The sequence below is a fragment of the Phyllostomus discolor genome, chromosome 10 (assembly GCF_004126475.2).
Source record: "Phyllostomus discolor isolate MPI-MPIP mPhyDis1 chromosome 10, mPhyDis1.pri.v3, whole genome shotgun sequence".
NCBI classification, from domain to species: domain Eukaryota; kingdom Metazoa; phylum Chordata; class Mammalia; order Chiroptera; family Phyllostomidae; genus Phyllostomus; species Phyllostomus discolor.
Genome location: NC_040912.2, coordinates 57,637,556 through 57,655,291, shown reverse-complemented (window position 1 = coordinate 57,655,291; position 17,736 = coordinate 57,637,556). Strand labels below are relative to the sequence as shown.

At 36.0% G+C, this 17,736-nt stretch overlaps 1 protein-coding gene across 1 annotated transcript; it reads left to right on the top strand.

Moving 5' to 3' along the window:
* Positions 1-90: 90 nt before the first annotated feature.
* Positions 91-16,750, top strand: PSMA2 (proteasome 20S subunit alpha 2). The gene is made up of 8 exons (XM_028525383.2): positions 91-212; positions 9,949-10,025; positions 10,751-10,883; positions 12,664-12,786; positions 13,526-13,607; positions 14,953-15,026; positions 16,324-16,381; positions 16,465-16,750. Exons 1-8 carry the CDS (start codon positions 172-174, stop codon positions 16,579-16,581), a joined length of 705 nt encoding a protein of 234 aa, XP_028381184.1. The 5' UTR covers positions 91-171; the 3' UTR covers positions 16,582-16,750.
* Positions 16,751-17,736: the final 986 nt, after the last annotated feature.

Sequence of the window (17,736 nt, the reverse complement as noted above, 5' to 3'; positions counted from 1 at the left end):
GTAGAGTCCGTCAAACTCGGCTTTTGTAACCACGACGCCCAGCGTGCCGCTGGGGCGGCTCTGACTCTCTTCCAATCAGTGAGAGGAGAAGCACGGCGGGCGGCGGAAATGTGAAAAGAGGCCGACTACAGTGCGCAGGTGTGTGGACGTGCTTTGACTCTCTGGGTAAAGATGGCGGAGCGCGGTTACAGCTTTTCGTTGACTACGTTCAGGTATGGAACTCTTCTGCGTAGCTGAGGTTGCGGTGTAATCGCCGATCGGATTTTCTCATGTCTTTGGTCTCTGGCTTGGTGCTTTCAGATGGCCTAGTAGGGGATGAGGGTGGAAATGCGATTTTGCAAAGTCATTTGTCGGGCCCGCGGGAGGCATGGGGAGCTGCAGTTCTGGGAGGCCGCGGGAGGTCCGGGGATTCCAGCTGACCCTGGGCCTGTGGGAGGGTCCAGCCCGCAGCCAGGGATTTGCTTTTGCTTTGGAGACGACGGAAGACGGCAGCTTTAGCTGATCTTTGTCCGGATGTCCTATTCAGAACTTAGTATTTCCTTTACGAATGACCCAGGTAGGCCCGACCCTGGAGCTTCTGGAGTTCGAAATGTTGGTCAGATCTCAGAAAGCCTCAACTTTACAATTTGGACTGTCTCCTTTTGGTACTAGTGTCCTTCGAAATCTGCTTTCGGTTTCTTCGATGCCCCTGTTAGAAGCCTAGGGGCTAAAAATGAAAGCCCTAAGCTTTCTATCACGTAGTGTTTGTGGAACTCGGACTACTAGGCTACATTTGCGTTTTGGATTTTTTTTTTTTTGGAGAGTGATATGTTTACTTTAAAAAAGATTGCAAGCTTTCCTACTTCAGAGCAAGGGGTTAAGGTAAGTATACTTTTGGAACAATTGAGTGATTTATAACGTTTCCAATGTGAGAAAATAATCATCGAAGATTTAATAAACCGACGGGAAAAGGTTTAGTTTGACCATTTGGTTACGTAAGAGTGAGTCCCCATTTAATTAAAATGTCTTCCTATCTGACGACCGAAGGCAGGCGCGATAACTTGTGGAGTACTTTCAGTGTGGGTGTAATTTAACCATCATCTCTTTCCACGACCATGTGTTGATACGTTATTTCAACATTTTACAGATGAACCAAGCACAGATGGGACAAATAACTTGTCCAAGGTCATAGATGAATAGCTGAGACAACATTCATACTGGACTCTGATGATGCAATCAATACACTTCATTAACATGGTGTTTTCTTAAAAGACTAAATTACTTTCCTTGCTCTTGACATTTTTCACTAATTAAGTGAGGGTATGTATTTTTTAAACCTTTGAATGAAATTAATTTAATTCTGAGGTGAAGGTTCTGATGTACAATGAGGAAGAACAATATTTGCCAAGTAGACACTTTGTATTTGTGAACAAAGCAAACATGTTCCTTTATTTTTGAGAAATTGTAATCCTAGTGGAGTTGAAATGTAAAACCAACGTATATCATCAGGGACTGAATCTTTTTATAATAAGTTTATTATAATAAACTCGTTTTTTTAACATGATGGTTCAACTGTTAGATTTTAAAAACATTTCTGAACTGTTGTGATGAGAATTAAATTATTAATGGTGTGACAAAAGGCTGTAATGTAGGATGAAAAGGTATTCTTTTTTTATTTTTTCAATTTTCTTAATTGTTGTTCAAATACGCTTGTCTCCGTTTTGCCACCACTACCACCCACCCTCAATCCTACCCACCTTTGGCTTTGTCCATGGGTCCTTTTATACATGTTCCTTGAGGACCCTTTCCCTGCTTTCCCCGCATTATCTCGCTCCCCCTCCCCTCTGGCTACTGTCAGTTTGTTCCTTATTTCCTCTCTGGTTATATTTTGCTTGCTTGTTTGTCTTGTTGATTACATTCCACTTACAGGTGAGGTGATATGGTATTTGTCTTTCACCTCCTGGTTTATTTCACTTAGTGTAATGCTCTCCAGCTCCATCCACGCTCTTGTGAAGGGTAGGAGCTCCTCCTTTCGTTCTGCTTCATAGTATTCCATTGTGTAAATAAATGTACACAGTTTCTTGGTCGACTCATTTACTGCTGGGCACTTAGGTTGGTTGCTTCCAACACTTGACTATTGTAAAGTATACTGCTATAAACATTGGGGTACTTATGTTCTTTTGAATTAGGGTTTCCGGATTCTTAGGGTATAATCCCAGCAGTGGAATTGCTGGGTCAAAAGACATTTCCATTTTTAGTGTTTTGAGAAAATTTCCATACAGTCTTCCAGAGGGGCTGTCCCAGTCTGCATTCCATCATCAATGTACTAGGGTTCATGTTACTCGACCACCTTGCCAGCACTTGTTTGTTGATTTGTTCGTGATGGCCATTCTCACCTGTGTGAAGTGGTATCTCCTTGTTTTACTTTGCATCTCTCTGATGGCTGGCTAATGAATGATGCTGAGCATCCCTTCATAATGTCTCAGGGCCCTGTGTATGTCCTCCTTGGAGACATGTTTGTTGAGGACTTCTGCCCATTTTTTAATTGTGTTATTTGTCTCCCTGGAGTGGAGTCGTGTGAGTTGTTTATATATTTTGGAGTTCAGACAGTTGTCCGAGATATCATTGGCAAATATATTTTCCCATACAGTTGGTTTCCTTTTCATTTTACTAATGTTTTCTTTAGCTGTGCAGAAGCTTTTTATTTTGATGAAATCCCCTTTTTTTTTGGTTTTATTTCCTTTATATGCCTTCCTCTAGGGGACATATCGGTGAAAATATTGCTGTGTGGAATATCTGAGATTTTCCTGCCTGTGTTCTCCTCTGGTACTTTTACGTTGTCTATACTTAATGTAAGTCTTTTATCCATCTTGAGTTTATTTTTGTGTGTGGTGTAAGTTTGTGGTCAAGTTTCATTTTTTTTACATATAGCAGTCCAGATCTTCCAATACTGTTTATTGAAGAGGCTATTTTTATTCCATTTCATGTTTCTGCCCCCCCATTGTTGAGTATTAATTGACCAAGAGACTTGGGTTTATTTCTAAGCTCTTTATATGTTCCATTGGTCTATGTGTCTGTTCTTTTGCCAGTTCCAGACCATTTTGATTACTGTGGACTTGTAATATAGTTTGATGTCAGATATGGTGATCCCTCTTTCTTTGTTCTTTCTCAAAATTGCTGTGGCCATGTGGGGTCGTTTATAGTTCTCTGTAAATTTTTGATGTATTTGTATATCATCAGTATTTTAATAGGGATTGAGTTGAATCTATACATTGCTTTGGGTAGTATGGTCATTTTGATGGTGCTACTTCTACTAATACATGAACATGGTATATGCTTCCATTTCTTTGTGTCTTCCTTAATTTCTTTTTTCAGTGTTGTGTGGTTTTCTGAATACAGGTCTCTTACTTACCTCCTTGGTCATATTTATTACTAGGTACTTTATTTTTCTTGTTGTTACAGCAAATGGGATTTTTTTTCCTGATTGCTGTTTCTAATGCTTCTTTGTTGGTGTACAAGAATGCATTCAGTTTCTGAATATTGACTTTGTATCCTGCTGTTTTGCCAAAGTCATTGCAAACAATGACTGTTCTCCTTCCTCCTTCCATTTTGTATACCTTTTATTTCTTCTTGTCCGATCGGTGTGGATAGGACTTCCAATACTGTGTTGGATAGAAGTGGTCAAAATGGACATCCTTGTCTTGTTCCTGATCTTAGTGGGAAAGCTTTTAGTTTTTCCCCTTTGGATATGATGTTGACTTAGGTTTTTCATATATGACCTTTATTATGTTGAGGTATGCTCTCCCTATTCCCACTTTGCTGTTTTTATCATAAATGGGTGCTGTACCTTACCAAATGGTTTTTACACATCCATTGATACAATCGTGATTTTTGTCTTTGCTTTTGTTTTTGTGATGTATTATGTTTATTGATTTGCTAACATTGTGCCATACTTCCATCCCTGGGATGAATCCCACTTGGTCATGGTGTACGATGTTTTTAACAAATTGCTGGATGTGGTTTGCCAATATTTTATTGAGGATTTTAGTGTCTATGTTCATCAGCAATATTGGCCTGAAGTTTTCTTTCGTTGTTGTGTCTTTGTTTGGTTTTGAGATTAGGATGATGCTGGCTTCATAAAAAGAGTTTGGGAGCCTTCCCTCTTCTTGAATTTTTTAGAATAGTCTTGAGAAGGAAAGGGTTAGTACTTCCTTAAATGTTTTGTAAAATTCTTCTGTAAAACTGCCTGGTCCAGGGCTTTTGTGTCCCAGGAGTTTTTTGATTACTGCTTTTATTTCACAAACTGTTATCAGTCTGTTTAGGCTTTCTTCTTCTTAATTCAGTTTTGGAAGATTGTATTTTTCCACAAATTTGTCCATTTCACCCATGTTTTCAAATTTCTATGCATGTAGTTGTTCATAGTAATTTCTTAAAATCCTTAGTATTTTTGTCATACCAGTTATAATTTCTTTTCTTTCATTTCTGATTTTATTTGGATCATCTCTCTTTTTTGCCTTGATGAATTGGTTGAAGGCTTATCGATTTTTTATTTTTTAAAAGAACCAACTCCTGGGTTTATTAATCCTTTGAATTATTCATTTAGTCTCTATGTCATTTAATTCTGCTCTGATCTTGGTTATTTCCTTCCTTCTAATTGTTCTGACTTTTGTTGTTCCTCCAGTTCTTGTAGGTACAGCGTTAGGTTGTTTATTTGAAATGTTTCTATATTTTCTAAGTAGGCCTGTATTACTACGAACTTCCCTCTCAAGCTTGCCTTCGCTGTGTCCCATAAGTTTTGGACTGTTGTGAGTTCATTTTCACTCATTTCCAAAAATTTTTTGATTTCTTCCTTGATCTCATTTATTCACCCATTCATTGTTTAATAGTGTGCTATTCAATCTTCATGAATTTGAGTGTTTTTTATTTTTTTCCTTGAGGATGGTTTCTAGCTTCAGGCCTTTGTGGTCAGAGAAAATGCTTGATATGATTTTAATTTTCTTGAATTTTTTTAAGGCTTGTGTTGTGTCCTATCATGTGGTTTCCCTTTTGAAATGTTCCATGTACATTTGAAAAGACTGTATTTAGCTTCTTCGGGATGAAATGTTCCATATGTATATTAGTTAAATCCGTTTGATGGAACGTGTTCTTCAGTTTCACAATTCCTTGTTGATACTTTGTTTGGAAAATCTGTTCACTTTTGATAGTGGGGTGTTAAAATCCCCTAGAAAAAATGTATTGCTGTCAATATCTTTCTTGAAGTCCTCCCAAAATTTCCTTCTATATTGGGTGCTCCAATGTTGGATACATATATGTTTATAATATTTATGTCTTGATGGATTCTTCCCTTAGTATTATGAAGTGTCCTTCAGTGTCTCTTTCTATGGCCTTTGTTTTGAAGTCTATTTCATCTTGTATAAGTATTGCTACGCCAGGTTTTTTGTCTTATCCATTTGCTTGGAACATTTTTTTTTTTCCAACCCTTTACTTGCAGTCTGTATAGGTGTTTTGTTCTGAGGTAGGTCTCTTGTAGGCAGCATATGTGTGGGTCATGTTTTCTTATCCATTCAGCTACCCTGTGTTTCTTGATTGGAGTATTTAGTCCATTACATTTAAGGTTATTATTGATAGGTCCTTATTCATTTGCATTTTACTCCCTTTGTACCAGTGTTCCTCTCTCTCTCTCATACAGTTTTTCTTCCTGTTCTTAAAGCAGTCTCTCTTTTTTTTTTTAAGATTTTATTTATTTATTTTTAGGGAGGGAAGGAAGGGGGGGAGAGACAGACAGACAGACATCAATGGGTGGTTGCTGGGGGTTATGGCCTGCAACCCAGGAATGTACCCTGGCTGGGAATCGAACCTGGGACACTTTGGTTCCCAGCCCGTGCTCAATCCACTGAGCTACGCCAGCCAGGGCTTTAAAGCGGTCTCTTGAGCATATATTGTAATGCTGCTTGGGTGGAGATGTATATTTTCAGCCTTCCTTTGCCCAGGAAGCTCCATGTTTCACCTTCTGTTTTAATTGAGAGCCTTCCTGGGTGGAGTAGACTTGGTTGCAATCCTTTGTTTTTCATTACTTGCAATATTTCTTGCCTTTCCTTTCTGGCTGTAATGTTTCTGTTGAGAAGTCAGCTGCTAGCCTTATAAGGGCTCTCTTGTATGTTACTTCTTGTTTTTCCCTTGCTGCTTATAGTATTCACTCTTTGTCTTTGAATTTTGTTGTTTCAATCATGTTGTTTCTTAGAGTGGGCCACTTTGGATTCCTCTTCATTGGGACCCTCTCTGCTTCCTAGACTTGTGTGGCTTTTTCCGTCTTCAAATTAGGAAAGTTTTCCATCATTACATTTTCAAACAGACTTTCTATTCCTCGATGCTTTTCTTCTCACTCTGTTATCCCTGTTATATGGGTATTATTACCATATAATACGTTTAATGTCCTGCAGTTCCCTTAACCCCTCTTCGTTCTTTTTGAATCTTTTCTCCTTTTCTTGCTCTTTCTGGGATTTTTTTTCTACCTCTGCCCTTCAGCTGTCTGGTCCTTTGCTTTGCTTTATCTATCCTCCTTTTGATTTGTAATGTGTTCTTCAATTCAGAAATTTTATTCATCATTTCCCTTTGGTTCTTGTTGATTGTTTCTGCGTCCTTTTTTATGCTAATACAGTTTGCAGTAAGTTCATCCTAGTTTCTCTGTTGTTGGTAATTGTCACTGAGCTCATTGAGCTTCCTTGACAACTGTTGTTTTGAACTCAGTATCTGATAGTTGACTTGCTCCTATATTGTTTAGCATTCCTTCTGAGGATTCTTACTTTCCTTTTGATTGGGGGTTGTTCATCTATTCCCATTATTTGTGAGACTCTTCTTGTTTGCTCCTGCTTCTTCAGTTGATGTTCTGGTTTCCTCAATTTGTGGTGTGAACTTCTATGGTAGGAGGCCTATGAGATTCAGTAGTGCTGTGTCCTTCAGCACCTGAACTAGATGTTCTTGGGATGCTTTTTGCCATTTATGTTGACTCTCTAAATGTAATTGGGTTTTGAGTATTGTTGGGTCTTTCTTTGATGGATCCTTTCCTCCAGCTGGTTTACTGAGTGTCACTCTGTCCACCATTTCTTGTGCACTGTTGTGATGGTATAAATAGGTTGTACCAAAGCTGATTCTTCTATCTGTTTGAGGTTATAAGACTTTTCTTTTGCTATTTCTCAGTTGTTTGTTCTGGGTGATTCTCCACAATTAGTTGTGATTCCAGATTATTCTTGGGAGGAGGTTAAGTGTGACTTCCATTTACTTCTCTGCTATCTTCCTCCGGGAAAGTTTTTCTTTTTCAACTTTTATTTATTGATTTTGGAGAGAGGAAGGGAGAGAGAGAAACATGTATTTGTTGTTCACTTATTTATGCATTCACTGGTTGATTCTCATATGTGCTCCTTGGGGATTGAACCCACAACTTTGGTTTATCAGGGTAACTCTAACCAACTGAGCTACCGGCAAGGGCAGTAAAGGTATTCCTGTGTATTGCATGCAGTTGGGGATATTGACAGTAAATGAGTAAGCATATTGGTTCCTATAATTGCATTCTGGAAAATGTTTTTCCCTTACTTTTTGGAATTTTTACAAAAAGAACGTTAAAGGAGGAATACAAGATTTAGATTGGGTAGTCAGAATCAGGAAAGGGGATGATTTGTGACATTGTAAGATGAAAAGGACATAACTGATTATTTAGGGAGAGAGTTGCAGGCAGAGGGGTGGGCATGCATGAAAGCCCTAAAGTTGGGAAAGAGCTTGAAATCTTAAAGAAATTGATATAAAGTCAGTGTGCTAGAGTATAGTGAGAAAGGAGTTAGTATGAGTCAAGTCCAGTCTCATAGGGCTAGAGTAAGAAGTTGAACTGAACCAAGAAGTTATTCGAGAATTTAAGCAGGGGGTGACATGGTACAAAGGTAATTCTGGGTGGAAAGATGGAAGAGAGGACAACTAGTTAGAAGGCTATTTCAGTTATCCCGAGTAGAGATGGTGCTTTAGAATAGGGTAGAGGCATGATTGAATACAGAGATTAGTCAGTGAGCTCACAGATTTGTGAGTTTTTACACACAAAGATGCAACGATAAATGTGTATATAAGTGGTAAAAGGAAACTTAAGTTTACCCGAGCTTTTAATGTGTTCCCCAGAGGCACCACATTTTGCCATATAAAATATGCACTTTTTGCCCAAATTTTTGAGGGAAAAATAAGGATGCACATTATACATGGGTATAATGATTACATGACCCGGGCATAGTAATCCCACGTATAATGCATACTAAAAATATGGTTGTGCATTATACTCAGGAACACTTTTTATACGGCAAAGTACAGTTAGTTGAACTAGGTATTCAACAATAATTGAAAGCTGTGTGGGATGGACCCAGAATACCATGATTTGGTAATTGGAAAAGTGAAACAAGTAATTGTGAAAGGAAAACAAGCACAGCCTAATTAATTTAAATGCCTTTTTATGTCATTCTGCTTAAGTCAGCTAATTCTGTTATGTAAGAGTCCTAGACTTCTTTAGATGGGACTGGATGTGTCTGTGTCAGCCAAATGGTTATGGACTCCTGGTAATAGGTTATATGTTGGAATATTGACTGAATAAAGCTTATACTTTGTTATGGAAGACAGATATTGTAAAAATAATTCAAATGTGATCATTCTTAGCCTGAGAGGAGGTACAGGACACCGTAGCCATGAGGGTATGTGTTTCAACCTAGTTTGGGATGGTCAGGGCAGCTTCCCCAGGACATGACATTTCTACAAAGGATTAAGGGCGACCAGGAAAGAGTTCACCAGGTAGTCCTGAAATGCATTCCAAATAAGGATTAGCTTGTCAAAGGGTTTTTGAAACCTAAGACTAGTCTGTGTTTGGAGCAAGGTGGGATGGTATGAATTGAGATTTGAGTGACAGAGAGTACTCACAATTTTATGAAGCTAAAAGAGATGACTTTGAAACTCAAGATTTTCTTTTCAGTAGTAGTCTGGAGCTATGTACCTAGGTGTTTCACTTTGAACAACTTAATTCCACTCAAGGACTTTATAAATAAGGTTGGTCTGTGACATTTATGATGATTCTAATTCAACAGCTAGATCAAAATAAAGTATAACCTAAAAAAGCCATTCGGGGGCAAGTATTTAGCTACCAAACCCATGGAACCAGGTGTGTTACATAAAACCAGTTCATGACTTCTAAAAATAGTTTTACATTATATAAGAAGTACTTTTGTTGTGACTGATATCTTACATCTTAGGCCATTCTACTTTCTAAAATGTATATATGACTTCACCCACATGAAACATACGCTGCTGTTGTTTGGTATTTAACATTCAACATTACTATTTTGTGTTTATTTACTGCTAATTTTGTGCTGGAGACAAAAGGCATCATCACTTCATTTAATCTTCACAGTCTTTGAGATAGGTAAAACTACTTCAGTACTATTATCCCCATTTTACATATGAGAAAACTGAGATACATAGAGGTTTAATAACTTGCCCAAAGTCACAAGGCTGAGGTAAGTGGTGAAAGGCAGCAGTAATGATATTTCTTTAAGTAGCAGACAAGAAATAAATAATCAAAGGAAAGAGTTCAGTACTTCACTATGAATATGTTCAAATTGCCTGTAAACTTTATCTGTACAACTTCATGATAAATTTCAAAGTCAAGCTATTCTTTTTTTTGTAGTTTTTCGAGAGAGATGGAGAGAGAGACTCACCAGTTTGTTCCACTTATTTATGCATTCATTGGTTGATTATTTATGTGACCTGACCAGAGATTAAACCCCCAATCTAGACATACTGAGACAACACTCTGACTAACTAAGCTACCCACGTGGCCAGGGCCTATTGACTTTTGATTAATGGGCTTATATAGCTGCCCTTTTAAGAGCTGTTTCTTTAATATTTGAGAATGTGTGAGTTTAACAAATATATTTGTTTCTTTTTAAGCCCATCTGGTAAACTTGTCCAGATCGAATATGCTTTGGCTGCTGTAGCTGGTGGAGCACCTTCAGTGGGAATTAAAGGTAATTAAATTCATTCATTTCAGATGCCTGTTAATAGTTATCCTGTTGTCCTTATGGAATTAAGTTATATATGATTCCATATACTAAGTTATAATTCCTAAAAGACAACAACATAGTAATTAATTTATAAATAAATAGCTATAGCAACATAATTTTTAACAGTTCTTTTTGTTAACTTACAGTATTTTAAGGTTTAAAGGAAGTAATAAACCTGAAAAGTAATTAATTTTTTTCTCAAAATATAGGACCTTTATTTACTAAGTATGATAATTTATAGTCTTTCCCATTCAGATAACTATTTTCATTTTTCCATTGATTAGATATCACTCTTCTCTGGCAGTTTTTATCTTTCCTGTAATTTAGAAACAGTTATTTATAAAGCTTAATCTAAAGATACCCTTTGAAAAAAATCCCTGTCATTGACTTTAAATTTCCTATTATATGAACAGTAGGCAAAATTTCATTATTTTAAAACATGTGGTCTCTTACCTTAAGAAAAGTCATATAATATTGTCAGCTATAGGGGTTTCTTAGTGTATATAGATGACTTGTTAGGGAGAAATTGATTTACTGTTATTTCTTAGGTCATTTTAATATAGAAACCCAGAAGAAAAAGTTTTATAAGTAAGAGGAAATAGGTGAAATGTAGGTATAATTCAAAAAATGTTGAAACATTCTTTAAATTATTAAACATTTAGGTGTTGTTTTATTGTTGTATTTTTAAGCTGCAAATGGTGTGGTATTAGCAACGGAGAAGAAACAGAAATCCATTCTATATGATGAGCGAAGTGTACACAAAGTGGAACCAATTACCAAACATATAGGCTTGGTATATAGTGGCATGGGTCCAGATTATAGGTACGTTATACTATTTATTAATATTTATTTTCACCATCTCATGTCTTGCTCATAATCTGAGGAGAAAAAAATTAAGGAGTGTTATCCTTTAATCTCCCAGCTTGCTTTTTACTTGTTTTGTGTAGCAACAGCAACATCACTGGCGGCGGAATTTAAGTTTGCCTGTACATGACAGACTGAGAGTTATTTTAAGGAAGATACTCAGAGCATGTTTGTTGTAAAAGAGGAGATAGAGAGAGTACTTACTCTTACTAACTTTTTTTTTTAGTAGTTCCTCCTTTCTGATGACAATCCCTCTTCTGCCATCCAAGGCTGTGCCTCAAGAACTTTGCTCTTTTCTAATGGATTTTATAAGCAATACTAGTTATAACAGGTATAATAAACTACATTTTAAAAGGTCATCAGGCTGAGGTAGCTCAGGTCGTTGGAGTCTCATCCCATATACCAAAAGGTTGGAGGTTGAATTTTTGTCGGGGCACGTATCTAGGTTGTGGGTTCAATCTCCAATTGGGGCGTGTATGGGAGGCAGCCACTTGGTGTCTGTCACATTTCTTTCACGTCAGTGTGTGTGTGTCTGTCTGTCTCTCTCCCTCCCTCCCTCCCTCCCACCCACCTCTCTCCTCTCCCTCCATTCCTCTCATTCTAAAATCAATAAACAATTTTAAAAATGTTTGCGGGAAAAAATGGCATCAAGCAGCAGAAGAAAGCATCACCATCCAGAGTTAACTCCATTATATTTATTTCTGTTTTTAGTAAAGGGACAAAACTCTCCAAGGCCACTGAAAATAGCAGAATATGGCAGCCATTTGGGGTCCAGATGCACATCTGTTTACTCCTTTTATATTACACACAGGACATAGAGTTACAGCACGGCACCAACAAGTTGAAAGACTGACAATTTTCCTATGTCTGTCATTTAACTGTAAGGGGGGTATGACTTCATTCTTGATTTTGTGTGGAACAAGATAGGTAGAGCCAGAATTTCACTTTAAGTTGAAAAATGGCTGGAATGGTGATTAGACTTCACTACAGTGGATCCTGTTACTGCTGCATAGAAGGAATGCCTCAGTGTGCTACCACTGACAGAATAAACTGAGAGAACGGGGACATTAGTGTTGTGTGGGGGGATAATGTACATGGTTCAGATCAGTAATACATGAGCAGATAAGGTACATCCTATTTGTCTTCCTGTATGTTTTTGATGGCTACATAGTATACTCTTGATAAATTTCACATTTTTTAACTTATAAGTAGTTTTTGCTCTCCCTTAGTCTCTAAAAAGTACTTTTTGATGTATAGATGTAGAAAAGATTGAATCATTTCAATCAATCTTTTGAAACAGTGAGAAAAAATGCCTGAAATTTGGGTGTGTATATTCACATGTGCTGGTGTATCTGTTTGCTGGAATGAGATATAAAACAAGATGACTGCTCTCAAGATAAGGAGCACAATCTTGAAACTATGGAGGGCGATAAAACTCTCATTGTGTACACTAAATCTTTTGTTATTAAGCTGGCTGGTATCCCTAGTCTCTCTTTTTTGTGTCCTTATTCATCTGCTGTGGTACATCTCCTCTGTGACACTGATACCTTCTTGTAAATTAACTGGAATCATGTAAGAGCAAGACTGACTTGAAGTAGACAGCTACTATTAAGAGAGATACATGTAAAACTGTGTACATGTAAATGCCTTTAGAAGGAGAATGAGTCTTTAGGTACTAGACTCGTAATTTTTTTTTTAGTATCTTAATTTTAATTAAACCTTCTTCCTTGTTTGCTAGAGTGCTTGTGCACAGAGCTCGAAAACTAGCTCAGCAATATTACCTTGTTTACCAAGAACCCATTCCCACAGCTCAGCTGGTTCAGAGAATAGCTTCTGTGATGCAAGAATATACCCAGTCAGGGTAAGTTGATTTTATTACTTGGAATGTGTCATGAATTAGAAAGAAAATCATTTTAAAAGCACAGATGTATTTAAAAAGAGAACTTACTATTTCTGTATTTGTTTAACATGGATAAAATCATGAATATGATTAAATTCTCACCTGGAGTTAGAATATTTTCTTAAGGAAAAATTGGATGTTTTCTTGCTATTCGCATAATAGGAGAAAGCAGTAGAAAGTAGCTTCTGTATAAAGTTCTTTGACCAGGTACTAAAACACTCCTTTATACCCAGACAGCCCTGATGTTTCCAAGTTTATCTTCTCCATCAGAAATTGCCATAAGCTCACCATGAAAACAAAGCTCTTTGACACCTCCATATTCCATTTTAATTCTTTTGGATTTGGGTGTGAAAATGGATGAAGTGGTATAAAGGTAGTTGCTAATATGTAATGCCAGTGGGAAAGCTGCATTTGTTGAAGGTTGTCATTTTGTTAGGACACTAAAGTGTTATGCCACACTTACTAAACTCAGTATTTGTATCACTCCATTTACCAAAATGATTTAACTGTGGTTCCTTGATTCCACAAAGAGAATTAATTTTGAATTGATTATTAAGAAAAAGTAGGAAATACCTTTTAAGGAATTTATAAGTCTAATATGGTTTACCTGATAATTTGCTTTACTTGAGAGTTTTAATAAATTCTTACTTAGATTGACTTTAACAACCTGAAGACATAATTTTCATTTTCCTTTGTTCAGTGGTGTCCGTCCATTTGGAGTTTCTTTACTAATTTGTGGTTGGAATGAAGGACGACCATATTTATTTCAGTCAGATCCATCAGTAAGTATTGTCATGTGTATTTTGAGGGATTTGTTAAAGTGCTTCTTTAATAGCTAATAAAAATAACCATAAAAAATTTTAAATTAACAATATTTTGTCTTTTTCTTTTAGGCTTTAGAAAGTATGTAGTAGTACATATTTATTTGCACATTTGAAGTGTTGGTAATTCAGCCTTTTGATAAGGAAGCTACATTAGTTCTGCCCTCTGTTTTTCTTTCATGTTCATTAACTTCACATAATTGAATGATTTGTTCAAATAGTTATCAAATCTTCCAAAATTTAGAATTCTGTTCCTTTGAGAAGTATTGTAGTGAAATATACAGGTCTAGAGGACATGTTATAGTCTTCACCATCTATTTAATCTTGAGGCTGACTGGAGTGTGACTAATCCTGTGCTAACGTTGGTGTAACTGCCTTTTATTTTGCCAAATGGGTGACTTGTCTGTTCTAAAGCAGAGGATTGGTCTCTCAAGTTAAAAAGTATATGAATGTTGCCTATTCCACATCCTTCTCATTTGCTGTGAAGAAAACTGGACGAAAAAAATGATTAGGAACTGATCTTTCATATTTTATGAACCATTAGATATTTCTAGGTTCACCTAATTCACATTTTGTGTAAAGACAAAGGAAAATATTTTGGTTGTTATTTAAGAAAAAGGAAGTATTTTGAGAACTTTGTTACCACATCTCTTGATTTTCTAAAGCAACATGACAGGCCCTCTTACTTTCCTTTCCAGTGAGTAGTAGAAACTACTATGACTAGAATCCAGGTTTCATCTTTTGCCCTTTTTTTCCTGTTTTATCTAAAAGCAGTTGTTTCTCTTAAAATGTTTATATTTGTGTGTTTGTATGGTCATATGTACTTTTTCAACAGATGAAGTCATGACATTGCTACTGCTTTCATTTAATTAATTTATTCGCCAGTGATGATGAGATGAATTGAGCATCATTTTTTCAGATACATGACAGTTTTGTAGAACCCTTTAATCCTAGTAAACTAAAAGATTACTGTGAATTGTTTGCTTTAAGTTAACCTGAGTTTCCTTTAACTGGCTTTTTTACATAAATTGTGTACAGTAAATTGCACATTTTTAAAGGGTACAATTTGATGAGTTTTGATATATGTGAATACCTGAGAAAACCATCACCACCATTAAGATACAGAACTTCTCCATTACTTCTAAAAGTTTCTAAATGCCTTTTGTTATTTATCCCTGGAACTTTTTAAAGAGAATAACCAACTTTATGACCTTAGAAGTTAGAGACAAATTATAAAGCCAGAAAATAAGTGGCAGGGCTATAATTAGATTAATGATTTGAATATGGGTTTTCCTTCCTGGTTTAGGGAGCTTACTTTGCCTGGAAAGCCACAGCAATGGGAAAGAATTATGTGAATGGGAAAACTTTCCTTGAGAAAAGGTAAGCTGACCATAAATGGATTTATTAGCAAACTTACTTTATGGTTTTCAGCTTTCTTTTTTCTACTTATTTACTTATTTTTGTTTTTAGCTCACTTTAAATAACTAATGTCATGAGTCCAAATCTGTCATATTACTTTGTATTTGACCCTACTTACAGATGAAACAAACAGAAGATTCCCCGTCCTAGTTCTCTATTCTTCAGTATATTAAATGGTAACATTAATTTCTTAAGAACTTGTCCTATCAAACAAAAAAAAAAAAGCCAAGCAAATTTGGAAAAAAACTTTTGGGAAGAACATTTTTACATGATTACTGGTAACATTTTACATAATGATAATTACAAATATAAATTGTAAAGTCAAATACCTGGTATTGGTGGTAGAATAAATATATGATACACATGCTTGATAAAAAGTAGAGCATGGGGAAAACCTGCTGTCACTGCCCTAGCATTGGAAATTGCTTTCAGTTATTTCCTGTTGTGTTTTAGACTCAGCATTATTGTAGTCCACCAGTAATGTCCTACATTTTGAATGGGAAAAGTTTGTAATTGACTTTAACAGATGACCCTTATTGGTACATTTCCACATAGTGTTAAGATTGCTAACAGTCTTAGACCTGGGATTAATTGGTAAACTTAAATAATTTTAGGATCTTAAAGCACTTCCCTTTTCTGTTTACATTTTATTAGTGAGTCTTCAAAACATTTCACATAGAGGTACAGATTATAAAAACAAACTAGGAATTTTAGCAAAAGTCTGTTTTCTCTGCTTTATTATTATATTTTAAAGATTTTGTTTCTTTTTAGAGAGGAAGGGAGGGAGAAAGGGAGGGAAACATAAATGTGTGGTTGCCTCTCACACTCCCCCTACTGGGGACTGGCCCACAACCCGGGCATGTGCCCTGACTGTGAATTGAACCTATGATCCTTTGGTTCACAGGCTGGCACTCAGTCCACTGAGCCACACCAGCCAGGGCTCTGCTTTATTTTTTAAAATTATTATATTTCCACCACATTCTGATTATATTGAACTGTTTATACTTAAAGAAGTTTCCTAAAATAAACTCATCTGGGGAATTATCCTCGTGATAATGGGAATGCACCTAAAATTGTCAGTTTATTTGTGGATGACTATCTCAATGAGATGGCTAAAATAATTAATCTGTACCTTAGTATTTTAAGAGTGCTTTAAATTTTTTAAAAGTCTTAATAAGCTGTTACTATCACTGTTTAAATAATTATAAATAGTATAAATAGTACCATAAATTATTTTTTTCTTCATAACATTCTTTAGATACAATGAAGATCTAGAGCTTGAAGATGCCATTCATACAGCCATATTAACCCTAAAGGTTAGTCCAGTATCTAACAGTTGGATTTATAATGAATTTGTAATTGTTTGGAGAATTGACCTTTTTTTCTTCCTCATCAATAGGAAAGCTTTGAAGGGCAAATGACAGAAGATAACATAGAAGTTGGAATCTGCAATGAAACTGGATTTAGGAGACTTACTCCAACTGAAGTTAAGGATTACTTAGCTGCCATAGCATAATAATGAAGTGACTGAAGAACCTGGAGTTTCAGATAATCACTATACTTAAACATGTTTAAAGTATGTTTTGTTTTGCAAACTTTTGCATACCTATTTCTACATGATTTAATGGACCGATGTTTTTAAATGACACTTGCAAATCATAATAAACTATTAAATCTAACTTGCAGCTTTTTAGGAGTTAGTAAAAATTTTTTAAATACTCATTTCCTGCTTTATGTCACAGTTGATTCCTGGAAACTACATTGCAAAACAGAATGGTGAGATCATTCTTTAGTCTTCATGTGGTTTGGTTAAGTCAAATTTTATTACCCTTTTTACTACCAGATATTGTCTATGCTTCAATAAAGCAAAATGCTGATTCTGGTAAATACTACTTTTAGATCTAAGAGAATCTGCAGACTTTCATGGATTCATGAGAGGAGGTAAGATTCAAGAGGCAGATGTTTCTTAGGCACCATTAGGTGTGGGTCAGTAAAACCCTAGGATGTTCTATGAGGTAGAACTGTAGCTTTGAAGAGAACTAAGCCAAATAGTCTCCTATAGAGATATATTATGTAAGTAAGTAAATTATGTACTGGTTCCTGTTGGTTTCTACATCACAAGTAGGTAAATGTATTTTAAAAGAGCTCTCTAGTTTTACTAGATTTCAAAGTCAATGGATGGACATGAGTGCTGGAAATAAAATACTAATACTCAAGTGTCAAAACTCTGGTTTAAGACTTGATCATTCATGTAATCTCAGAGTAACCATACAAGCAAGCAGCCATACAAGCAAGCAAATAATAGAGTATCTGAACTCTTTTCATTGTATATGAAGACGTAATATAGTATTCTTTGTCTTTTTTAAGGCATCTTAGGATAAGAGAAATCACGTCAGTAGGCTGGCTCACAGAACATAGAGTTTATGAGTGTCATTTTACCAACAAATAGTAGGCATATCCATGATTTCAATGTAGTTAAAAAGATTTTGACTAAAATTTAGCCAATTTCAGGGAAAAGGAGTCCTAGAGCATTTTTGTCAGAATTCTCAGTTCTATACACGCATGGCTTGGCTGTGGCAGAAGCATTATAGTACATGCCAACTTCTTATTTCAAGATGTTTGTCTTGAAAACCTCATCTAATAATCTTTCCTTATGGGCTCTTGGTACATT

What these genes read in the sequence shown, in the direction of transcription:
- PSMA2 (XM_028525383.2), top strand. Translation starts at nt 172, where the DNA reads ATGGCGGAGCGCGGTTACAGCTTTTCGTTGACTACGTTCAG. An exon ending in GGCATGGGTCCAGATTATAG is followed by an intron (nt 10,884 to 12,663) that starts GTACGTTATACT and finishes CTTGTTTGCTAG; the next exon opens with AGTGCTTGTGCACAGAGCTC. An exon ending in CAGCCATATTAACCCTAAAG is followed by an intron (nt 16,382 to 16,464) that starts GTTAGTCCAGTA and finishes CCTCATCAATAG; the next exon opens with GAAAGCTTTGAAGGGCAAAT.